The sequence below is a fragment of the Mustelus asterias genome, chromosome 33, assembly GCF_964213995.1.
Source record: "Mustelus asterias chromosome 33, sMusAst1.hap1.1, whole genome shotgun sequence".
Taxonomy (NCBI): Eukaryota; Metazoa; Chordata; class Chondrichthyes; order Carcharhiniformes; family Triakidae; genus Mustelus; species Mustelus asterias.
In genome coordinates this window covers 2677874-2689619 of record NC_135833.1, presented here as the reverse complement: position 1 = coordinate 2689619, position 11746 = coordinate 2677874, and the positions used below count along the sequence as shown (strand labels likewise).

Genomic DNA, 11746 nt, shown 5'->3' with positions numbered 1-11746 from the left:
AGAGATAGGGAGGGGGTGTAGGCCCTGGAGGAGGTTAGAGAGATAGAGAGAGGGGTGCAGGGGCTGGAGGAGGTTACAGAGATAGGGAGAGGTGTTGGGACTGGAGGAGGTTACCGAGATAGGGAGGGGGTGTAGGGGCTGGAGGAGGTTACAGAGATAGAGAGGGGGTGTCGGGGCTGGAGGAGGTTACAGAGATAGGGAGGGGTTTAGGGGGTGGAGGTGGTTACAGAGATAGGGAGGGGGTGTAGGGGCTGGAGGAGGTTACAGAGATAGGGAGGGGCTGTAGGGGGTTACAGAGATAGGGAGGGGTGTAGGGGCTGGAGGAGATTACAGAGATAGGGAGGGAGTGTAGGGGCTGGAGGAGGTTACAGAGATAGGGAGGGGCTGTAGGGGGTTACAGAGATAGGGAGGGGGGTGCAGGGGCTGGAGGAGGTTACAGAGATAGGGAGGGGGGTGTAGGGGCTGGAGGAGGTTACAGAGATAGGGAGGGGGTGTAGGGGCTGGAGGAGGTTACAGAGATAGGGAGGGGCTGTAGGGGGTTACAGAGATAGGGAGGGGTGTAGGGGCTGGAGGAGATTACAGAGATAGGGAGGGAGTGTAGGGGCTGGAGGAGGTTACAGAGATAGGGAGAGGTGTTGGGACTGGAGGAGGTTACCGAGATAGGGAGGGGGTATAGGGGCTGGAGGAGGTTACAGAGATAGAGAGGAGGTGTCGGGGCTGGAGGAGGTTACAGAGATAGGGAAGGGGTGTAGGGGCTGGAGGAGGTTACAGAGATAGGGAGGGGGTGTAGGGGCTGGAGGAGGTTACAGAGATAGGGAGGGGGTGTAGGGGCTGGAGGAGGTTACAGAGATAGGGAGGGGCTGTAGGGGGTTACAGAGATAGGGAGGGCTGTAGGGGCTGGAGGAGATTACAGAGATAGGGAGGGAGTGTAGGGGCTGGAGGAGGTTACAGAGATAGGGAGGGGCTGTAGGGGCTGGAGGAGGTTACAGAGATAGGGAGGGGGTGTAGGGGCTGGAGGGGGTTACAGAGATAGGGAGGGGGTGCAGGAGCTGGAGGAGGTTACAGAGATAGGGAGGGGGGTGTAGGGGCTGGAGGAGGTTACAGAGATAGGGAGGGGCTGTAGGGGGTTACAGAGATAGGGAGGGGTGTAGGGGGCTGGAGGAGGTTACAGAGATAGGGAGGGGGGTGTAGGGGCTGGAGGAGGTTACAGAGATAGGGAGGGGGTGTAGGGGCTGGAGGGGGTTACAGAGATAGGGAGGGGGTGCAGGAGCTGGAGGAGGTTACAGAGATAGGGAGGGGGGTGTAGGGGCTGGAGGAGGTTACAGAGATAGGGAGGGGCTGTAGGGGGTTACAGAGATAGGGAGGGGTGTAGGGGGCTGGAGGAGGTTACAGAGATAGGGAGGGGGGTGTAGGGGCTGGAGGAGGTTACAGAGATAGGGAGGGGGTGTAGGGGCTGGAGGGGGTTACAGAGATAGGGAGGGGGTGCAGGAGCTGGAGGAGGTTACAGAGATAGGGAGGGGGGTGTAGGGGCTGGAGGAGGTTACAGAGATAGGGAGGGGCTGTAGGGGGTTACAGAGATAGGGGGGGGTGTAGGGGGCTGGAGGAGGTTACAGAGATAGGGAGGGGGGTGTAGGGGCTGGAGGAGGTTACAGAGATAGGGAGGGTGGAAGCCGGAGCACCTGGGGGAAACCCACGCAGACACGGGGAGAACGTGCAGACTCCGCACAGACAGTGACCCGAGGCCGGGAATCGAACCCGGGTCCCTGGCGCGGTGAGGCAGCAGTGCCAACCCCACTGTGCCACCGTGCCGAGGGTGTGGGTGATTGCTCAGTGGGCCGTGTTTACTTCTGTGTCAGATCGTCGTGGGTTCAAACCCCACTTCAGGCAACTGAGGACAAACATCTGCGACATGGCTCGGAGCAGCAGGGCTGTGAGGATGCTCGATCGTGACCCCGTGCGGCTGCTTCCCCCCTAGCCCAGCCGCTCGGGGTGGGTGGAAAAGACCCCACAGCGAGCGTGTGGGGGTGGCGGTTCTCCCCTCAGTGTCTTGGGCCAATATTTATCCCTCAACCAACATCGGCGAAAAGGAACCTGCGATTCCTTCCTGACTGCTCTGTGACCTGTGAAAGCGCTCGGGCCTTTGAACAAGTCCAGCTCCTCCTTACCCACACACTTTCGGATCTCGCTGTGGAGCTGGTAGCCGTGGTGACAAGCACACGTGTAACCGGCAGGATCATAGACGCACACGCCATGTCCACAGATCCCCTGATCCACTTTACACGTGTCCATTTCTGAAAGACAAGAACAGAACACGCTATCCGTTTTCAACGGCCATCTCCAGTTTCATTTCATCGCTCACCTCATGTCTCCTCCCTGTCTCTGTAACCTCCTCCAGCCCCCTACACCCCCCTCCCTATCTCTGTAACCTCCTCCAGCCCCCTACACCCCCCTCCCTATCTCTGTAACCTCCTCCAGCCCCCTACACCCCCCTCCCTATCTCTGTAACCTCCTCCAGCCCCCTACACCCCCCTCCCTATCTCTGTAACCTCCTCCAGCCCCCTACACCCCCCTCCCTATCTCTGTAACCTCCTCCAGCCCCCTACACCCCCCTCCCTATCTCTGTAACCTCCTCCAGCACCCTACACCCCCCTCCCTATCTCTGTAACCTCCTCCAGCCCCCTACACCCCCCTCCCTATCTCTGTAACCTCCTCCAGCCCCTACACCCCCCTCCCTATCTCTGTAACCTCCTCCAGCCCCTACACCCCCTCCTCCCTATCTCTGTAACCTCCTCCAGCCCCCTACACCCCCCTCCCTATCTCTGTAACCTCCTCCAGCCCCCTACACCCCCCTCCCTATCTCTGTAACCTCCTCCAGCCCCCTACACCCCCCTCCCTATCTCTGTAACCTCCTCCAGCCCCCTACACCCCCCTCCCTATCTCTGTAACCTCCTCCAGCCCCCTACACCCCCCTCCCTATCTCTGTAACCTCCTCCAGCCCCCTACACCCCCCTCCCTATCTCTGTAACCTCCTCCAGCCCCTACACCCCCCTCCCTATCTCTGTAACCTCCTCCAGCCCCCTACACCCCCCTCCCTATCACTGTAACCTCCTCCAGCCCCTACACCCCCCTCCCTATCACTGTAACCTCCTCCAGCCCCCTACACCCCCCTCCCTATCTCTGTAACCTCCTCCAGCCCCCTACACCCCCCTCCCTATCTCTGTAACCTCCTCCAGCCCCTACACCCCCCTCCCTATCTCTGTAACCTCCTCCAGCCCCCTACACCCCCCTCCCTATCTCTGTAACCTCCTCCAGCCCCCTACACCCCCCTCCCTATCTCTGTAACCTCCTCCAGCCCCCTACACCCCCCTCCCTATCTCTGTAACCTCCTCCAGCACCCTACACCCCCCTCCCTATCTCTGTAACCTCCTCCAGCCCCCTACACCCCCCTCCCTATCTCTGTAACCTCCTCCAGCCCCCTACACCCCCCTCCCTATCTCTGTAACGTCCTCCAGCCCCCTACACCCCCCTCCCTATCTCTGTAACCTCCTCCAGCCCCCTACACCCCCCTCCCTATCTCTGTAACCTCCTCCAGCCCCCTACACCCCCCTCCCTATCTCTGTAACCTCCTCCAGCCCCCACACCCCCCTCTCTATCTCTGTAACCCCCTCCAGCCCCCTACACCACCCTCCCTATCTCTGTAACCTCCTCCAGCCCACTACCCCCCTCCCATCTCTGTAACCTCCTCCAGCCCCTACACCCCCTCCCTATCTCTGTAACCTCCTCCAGCCCCCTACCCCCCTCCCATCTCTGTAACCTCCTCCAGCCCCCTACACCCCCTCCGTATCCCTGTAACCTCCTCCAGCCCCCTACCCCCCTCCCTATCTCTGTAACCTCCTCCAGCCCCTACACCCCTCTCCCTATCTCTGTAACCTCCTCCAGTATCCTACACCGCCCTCCCTATCTCTGTAACCTCCTCCAGCCCCCGACACCCCCTCCCTATCTCTGTAACCTCCTCCAGCCCCCTACACCCCCCTCCCTATCTCTGTAACCTCCTCCAGCCCCCTACAACCCCCTCCCTATCTCTGTACCCTCCTCCAGCCCCCTACAGACCCCTCCCTACCTCTGTATCCTCCTCCAGCCCCTACATCCCTTCCTATCTCTGTAACCTCCTCCAGCCCCTATACCACTCCCTATCTCTGTAACGTCCTCCAGCCCCCTACACCCCCCTCCCTATCTCTGTAACCTCCTCCAGCCCCGACACCACCCTCCCTATCTCTGTAACCTCCTCCAGCCCCCTACAACCCCCTCCCTATCTCTGTAACCTCCTCCAGCCCCTACACCCCTCCCTGTCTCTGTAACCTCCTCCAGCCCCTACACCCCTCCCTATCTCTCTAACCTCCTCCAGCCTCTACACCCCCCTCCCTATCTCTGTAACCTCCTCCGGCCCCTACACCCCTCCCTATCTCTGTAACCTCCTCCAGCCCCGACACCCCCTCCCTATCTTTGTAACCTCCTCCAGCCCCCTACACCCCCCTCTCTATCTCTGTATCCTCCTCCAGCCCCTACACTCTCTCCCTATCTCTGTAACCTCCCCCAGCCCCTACACCCCTCCCTATCTCTGTAACCTCCTCCAGCCCCTACAACCCTCCCTATCTCTGTAACCTCCTCCGGCCTGTACATCCCCTCCCTATCTCTGTAACCTCCTCCAGCTCCTACACCCCCTCCCTATCTCTGTAACTTCGTCCAGCCCCTACAACCCTCCCTATCTCTGTAACTTCCTCCGGCCCGTACACCCCCTCCCTATCTCGGTAACCTCCTCCAGCCCCTACACCCCTCCCTATCTCTGTAACCTCCTCCAGCCCCTACACCCCCTCCCTATCTCTGTAACCTCCTCCAGCCCCTACAACCCTCCCTATCTCTGTAACCTCCTCCAGCCTGTACACCCCCTCCCTATCTCTGTAACCTCCTCCAGCCCCCTACACCCCCCTCCCTATCTCTGCAACCTCCTCCCGCCCCTACAACCCTCCCTATCTCTGTAACTTCCTCCAGCCCCCTACACCCCGCTCCCTATCTCTGTAACCTCTTCCAGTCCCTACAACCCTCCCTCACGGCGTCACAGTGGGTTAGCACTGCTGCCTCAGAACGCCTGGGACCTGGGTTCAATTCCGGATACGGGTCACTGTCTGTGTGGAGTCTGCACGTTCTCCCTGTGTCTGCGTGGGTTTCCTCCGGGTGCTCCGGTTTCCTCCCACAGTCCGAAAAATATGCAGGTTAGGTGGATTCGCCATGCTAAATTGTCCCTTAGTGTCCAAAGATGTGCGGGTTAGGTGGATTGGCCATGCTAAATTGTCCCTTAGTGTCCAAAGATGTGCGGGTTAGGTGGATTGGCCATGCTAAATTGTCCCTTAGTGTCCAAAGATGTGCGGGTTAGGTGGATTGGCCATGCTAAATTGTCCCTTAGTGTCCAAAGATGTGTAGGTTAGGGCGATTGGCCATGCTAAATTGTCCCCTGGTGTTCAAAAAAGTGCAGGTTAGGTGGATTGGCCATGCTAAATTGTCCCTTAGTGTCCAAAGATCTGCGGGTTAGGTGGATTGGCCATGCTAAATTGTCCCTTAGTGTCCAAAGATGTGTAGGTTAGGGCGATTGGCCATGCTAAATTGTCCCCTGGTGTTCAAAAAAGTGCAGGTTAGGTGGATTGGCCATGCTAAATTGCCCCTTAGTATCCAAAGATGTGCGGGTTAGGTGGATTGGCCATGCTAAATTGCCCCTTAGTATCCAAAGATGTGCAGGTTAGGTGGATTGGCCATGCTAAATTGCCCCTTAGTATCCAAAGATGTGTGGGTTAGGTGGATTGGCCATGCTAAATTGCCCCTTAGTGTCCAAAGATGTGCAGGTTAGGTGGATTAGCCGTGCTAAATAAGTTTCAGAGGGACTAGCAAGGGTAAATGGGGATAGGGGCTGGTTGGGTTTGTGGGCGGTGCAGGGTCGGTGAGCCGATTGTGATTTTTATGGGGAAGTGGGCCTTTGCTCTGTATCTAATCCCCTGCTGCACTGGTCGGGATTCTGTGGTGTGCGTCGAATGCTCACAGTTCAGGGTGTGACCACCAGATGGCAGTGGGCCACTCGATTATCACCCTGCACGCAGTGACTCACGCTAAAAACTCCAAACCCATTCGCTCGGAAGGAAAACAGATTAGGTCATAATCCCCCTATTGTGGGAATTAGCTGGAGCCCTGAATCTGCATTCACTCACTCAGCAACACAATCACAGAGGCAAACAGCACGGAAACAGGCCCTTCGGCCCATCCCGCCCCTGCCGGCCCGGTTTCCTAAACTGAACTAGTCCCATTAGCCCGCGTTGGGCCCATCCCCCCCTCAACCTTTCCCTCTCGATGTCCCCGACCAAATGTCCTTTAAATGTTGTCATTGTACCCCCTGCCCCCGCTACGGGCGGCACAGAGGGTTAGCACTGCTGCTTCACAGCTCCAGGGACCCGGGTTCGATTCCCGGCTCGGGTCACTGTCTGTGTGGAGTTTGCACATTCTCCTCGTGTCTGCGTGGGTTTCCTCCGGGTGCTCCGGTTTCCTCCCACAGTCCGAAAGATGTGCGGGTTAGGGTGGATTGGCCGTGCTAAAATTGCCCCTTAGTGTCCTGGGATGCGCAGGTTAGAGGGATTAGTGGGTAAAATATGTGGGGATATGGGGGTAGGGCCTGGGTGGGATTGTGGTCGGTGCAGACTCGATGGGCCGAATGGCCTCTTTCTGTGCTGTAGGGTTTCTATGATTTCTCTACCACCCCCTCTGGCAGCTCATTCCATCCACGCACCACCCTCTGAGTGTAACAGTTACCCCTCGGGTCCCCTTCCCCCTCTCACATTAAACCTCCACCCTCTAGTTTTGGACTCCCCCCCCCCCGCTACCCTGGGGGAAAAGACCTTTGGCTGTTCACCCTACCTGTGCCCCTCATTATTTTATAGACCTCTATAAGATCACCCCTCATCCTCCGACACTCCAGGGGGAAAAGTCCCAGTCTATCCAGCCTCTCCTTATAATTCACACCTTCCCAGTCCCAGTTACATCCGTGTAAATCCTTGGGGCCAACTTATCCATACCACCCTTTATTTTTTAAACCCCTAAACTAATCCCCAATTGCCTGCGTTTGGCCCATATCCCTCTATACCCATCGTACCCATGTAACTGTCTCAACCCTTTTTAAAAGACAAAATTGTACCCGCCTCTACTACTACCTCTGGCAGCTTGTTCCAGACACTCACCACCCTCTGTGTGAAAAAATTGCCTCTCTGGACCCTTTTGTATCTCTCCCCTCTCACCTTAAACCTATGCCCTCTAGTTTTAGACTCCCCTACCTTCGGGAAAAGATATTGACTATCTAGCTGATCTGTGCCCCTCATTATTTTATAGACCTCTATAAGATCACCCCTCAGCCTCCTACGCTCCAGAGAAAAAAGTCCCAGTCTATCCAGCCTCTCCTTATAACTCAAACCATCAAGTCCTGGTTACATCCGTGTAAATCCCTTTTTTCGCACCCTTTCCAGTTTAATAACATCCTTCCTATAGCAGGGTGACTAAGGAACAATTTAGCATGGCCAATCCACCTAACCTACACATCATAGGACACTAAGGGGCAATTTAGCACGTCTTTTGACTGTGGGAGGAAACCAGAGCACCCGGAGGAAACACATGCAGATACAGGGAGAACGTGCAGACTCCACACAGAGAATCCCTGAGACAGGAATCGAACCCGGGTCCCAGGACTGTAAGCAGTCCTCCAAATGTGGCCACACCAATGTCTTGTAGAGTTGTAACATAACATCCCAACTCCTTAAAGTTTTTAAGTTTTATTTATTTATTAGTCACAAGTAGGCTTACATTAACACTGCAATGAAGTTACTGTGAAAATCCCCTAGTCGCCCACACTCTGGCGCCTGTTCGGGTTACACTGAGGGAGAATTTAGCATGGCCAATGCACCCTAACCAGCATGTCTTTGGACGCAAAGGGGCAATTTAGCATGGCCAATCCACCTAACCTGCACATCTTTGGACACTAAGGGGCAATTTAGCATGGCCAATCCACCTAACCTGCACATCTTTGGACACTAAGGGGCAATTTAGCATGGCCAATCTACCTAACCTACGCATCCCGGGACATTGAGGGGCAATTTAGCATGGCCAATCCACCGAACCCGCACATCTTTGGACACTAAGGGGCAATTTAGCATGGCCAATCCACCTAACCTACACATCCCGGGACACTAAGGGACAATTTAGCACAGCCAATGCACCTAACTAGCACGTCTTTTGGAGTATGGGAGGAAACAGGAGCATCCGGAGGAAACCCACGCAGACACGGGGAGAATGTGCAGACTCCACACAGACAGTGACCCAAGCCAGGAGTCGAACCCGGGTCCCAGGACTGTATGCAGTCCTCCAAATGTGGCCGCACCAATGTTTTGTACAGTTGTAACATAACATCTCAACTCTTTAAAGTTTTAAAAGTTTATTTATTAGTGTCACAACTAGGCTTACATTAACACCGCAATGAAGTTACTGTGAAAATCCCCCAGTCGCCACAGTCCAGCGCCTGTTCGGGTACACTGAGGGAGAATTTAACATGGCCAAGGCACCCTAACCTGCACATCTTTGGATAGGAAGGGGCAATTTAGCACGGCCAATGCACCTAACCTACACATCTTTGGATAGGAAGGGGCAATTTAGCACGGCTAATCCACTTAACCAGCACGTCTTTCGGACTGTGGGAGGAAACCGGAGCAGCCGGAGGAAACCCACACAGACACTGGGGGGAGAACGTGCAGACTCCACACAGACAGTGAGCCAAGCCGGGAAAGGAGGGGCTGTAGAATGTAGTGTTAGAGTCATCGCTAGGATGTGGAGAAAGGTCAGCTTAATATATGGTAGGTCCATTCAAAAGTTTATTTATTAGTGTCACAAGTAAGGCTTACATTAACACTGCAATTAAGTTACTGTGAAAATCCCCTAGTCGCCCACACTCCGGTGCCTGTTCGGGTTACACTGAGGGAGAATTTAGCACCCTAACCAGCACGTCTTTCGGACTGTGGGAGGAAACTGGAGCACCCGGAGAAAACCCACGCAGACACGGGGAGAACGTGCAGACTCCGCACAGACAGTGACCCGAGCCGGGAATCGAAGCCGGGTCCCTGGCGCTGTGAGGCAGCAGTGCTAACCCACTGTGCCACCGTGCCGCCTGTACTGGATGCTCTGATCGATGGAGGCAAGCTTTGGCTTTGTGGGAGGAACGCTCACCGCGACGTCTGTCCACTGAGAGTCCCCACCGCACTCCAGGGTTTAATTTGAGCCGGTTACTGCTGTGCAGTGCTCAGGGAGTGCTGCACTGTCAGGGCTGCTGTCTGTCGAACGCAATATTGAATCGAGGCCCTTGTCTGCACAGCTCGATAATTATAACGACCTCTCGGTGTTATTAGGGGAAGCATGGGGTGTTTGTATCGCCTAATATCAAAAGTACCTGACATGTGACAGAGAGAGAAGAAATACTTCGCGCTGGTCGCGAGGACAAGCATCCGGATTCCACCTGAACCAGCAACCAGAACGTGTGGGAGACTCATGTACCACGAACACCTTGATCGATCACATCTTTCAGGCTCAGGAGCCCAAAATCCGATTTATTGAGAGGCAAGATTACACAGAAGGTCGGGCAAATCCATCGTATTTTAGGACTGAATTGGGATGGGAGTGGGGCCATGGAGGGGGTCTGAACTTCATAGAATCATAGAAACCCTACAGTACAGAAAGAGGCCATTCGGCCCATCGAGTCTGCACCGACCACAATCCCACCCAGGCCCTACGCCCATATCCCTACATATTTACCCACTAATCCCTCTAACCTACGCATCTCAGGACACTAAGGGCAATTTTTTTTTTTTAGCATGGCCAATCAACCTAACCCGCACATCTTTGGACTGTGGGAGGAAACCGGAGCACCCGGAGGAAACCCACACAGACACGAGGAGAATGTGCAAACTCCACACAGACAGTGACCCGAGCCGGGAATCGAACCCGGGACCCTGGAGCTGTGAAGCAGCAGTGCTAACCACTGTGCTACCGTGCCGCCCATTGAGGATAGAGGATTGCAAGGTCACATCTCTGCCACACGAAGAGGCAGTGTAGGTCAGTGAGCACAGCAGTGAGTGGAGGGTAAACAGAACTTGGTGGCGAGTTAAAACAGGGTGAACCTGAAGTGTGAATGATTGAGGTCTGAATGAAAGCTTTCTCAGAAGACGAAGGAAATTTGGCATGTCCGCTGTGACTCTCACCAACTTTTACAGATGCACCATAGAAAGCATTCTTTCTGGTTGTATCACAGCTTGGTATGGGCTCCTGCTCTGCCCAAGAACGCAAGGAACTACAAAAGGTCGTGAATGTAGCCCAATCCATCACGCAAACCAGCCTTCCATCCATTGGCCATGCTAAATTGTCCCTTAGTGTCCAAAGATGTGTAGGTTAGTTGGATTGGCCATGCTAAATTGCTCCACAGTGTCCAAAGATGTGCGGGTTAGGTGGATTGGCCGTGCTAAATTGCCCTTTAGTGTCCAAAGATGTGCGAGTTAGGGGGATTGGCCATGGTAAATTGCCCCTTAGTGTCCAAAGATGTGCTGGTTAGGTGGATTGGCCATGCTAAATTGCCCCTTAGTGTCCAAAGATGTGCAGGTTAGGGGGATTGTCCATGCTAAATTGCTCCTTAGTGTCCAAAGATGTGCAGGTTAGGGGGATTGGCCATGCTAAATTGCCCCTTAGTGTCCAAAGATGTGTAGGTTAGGTGGATTGGCCATGCTAAATTGCTCCTTAGTGTCCAAAGATGTGTAGATTCGGTGGATTGGCCATGCTAAATTGCCCTTTAGTGTCCAAAGATGTGTAGGTTAGGTGGATTGGCCATGCTAAATTGCCCTTTAGTGTCCAAAGATGTGTAGGTTAGGTGGATTGGCCATGCTAAATTGCCCCTTAGTGTCCAAAGATGTGCAGGTTAGGTGGATTGGCCATGCTAAATTGCCCTTTAGTGTCCAAAGATGTGTAGGTTAGGTGGATTGACCATGCTAAATTGCTCCTTAGTGTCCAAAGATGTGTAGGTTCGGTGGATTGGCCATGCTAAATTGCCCTTTAGTGTCCAAAGATGTGCGAGTTAGGGGGATTGGCCATGCTAAATTGCCTCTTAGTGTCCAAAGATGTGTAGGTTTGGGGGATTAGCAGGGTGAATAGTTGGGGTTAAGGGAATAGGGCTTGGGTGGGACTCTCTGTCAGAGGGTCGGTGCATATCGATGGGCTGAATGGCCTCTTTCTGCACTGTAGGGATTCTATGAGTTTATTTGAGGTAGAGAATGATAGATTTCTGATAGTATGTGTATAAGGCATTGAAGTATCCAATCAGTCATGACTGTACTGAATGGCGGTGCAGGTTTGATGGGCCGAATGGTCTACTTTTATTCCTCCACTGAACTGAGCCCCTGCTGCTGTGGGCAGTTGGATACAACTCAAGATGGCTTGGCTGGGTGGAGACTCCGGGCGTGCATGGTTCCTAATAAAAATCAGCAATGAAAGGGTTACCTACCGATGACTTGACTTGGGCCAAACTCCATGGACTGTTCCGGGGGCAGCACTTTCACAGCGGGGGTCGTAGGTCGCGTTTCCAATTCTACTGAGAAGGCGGAAAGCAAAGAAAAAGTTTAATCGTGGT

At 54.5% G+C, this 11746-nt stretch overlaps 1 protein-coding gene across 2 annotated transcripts in view; it reads right to left on the bottom strand.

The window, feature by feature from the left end:
• Window positions 1-11746, bottom strand: part of ltbp3 (latent transforming growth factor beta binding protein 3) — a 238262-nt gene that overhangs the window by 49601 nt on the left and 176915 nt on the right. The window contains exons 11-12 of one of the 2 annotated variants that reach the window (XM_078200930.1): window positions 11621-11707; window positions 2166-2291 (exon numbers count right to left, since the gene is read on the bottom strand). In XM_078200930.1, coding sequence (XP_078057056.1) covers window positions 2166-2291; window positions 11621-11707 — 213 coding nt within the window. The remainder of the gene's footprint in view (window positions 1-2165; window positions 2292-11620; window positions 11708-11746) is intronic. The other variant, XM_078200931.1, reaches the window with a different exon arrangement.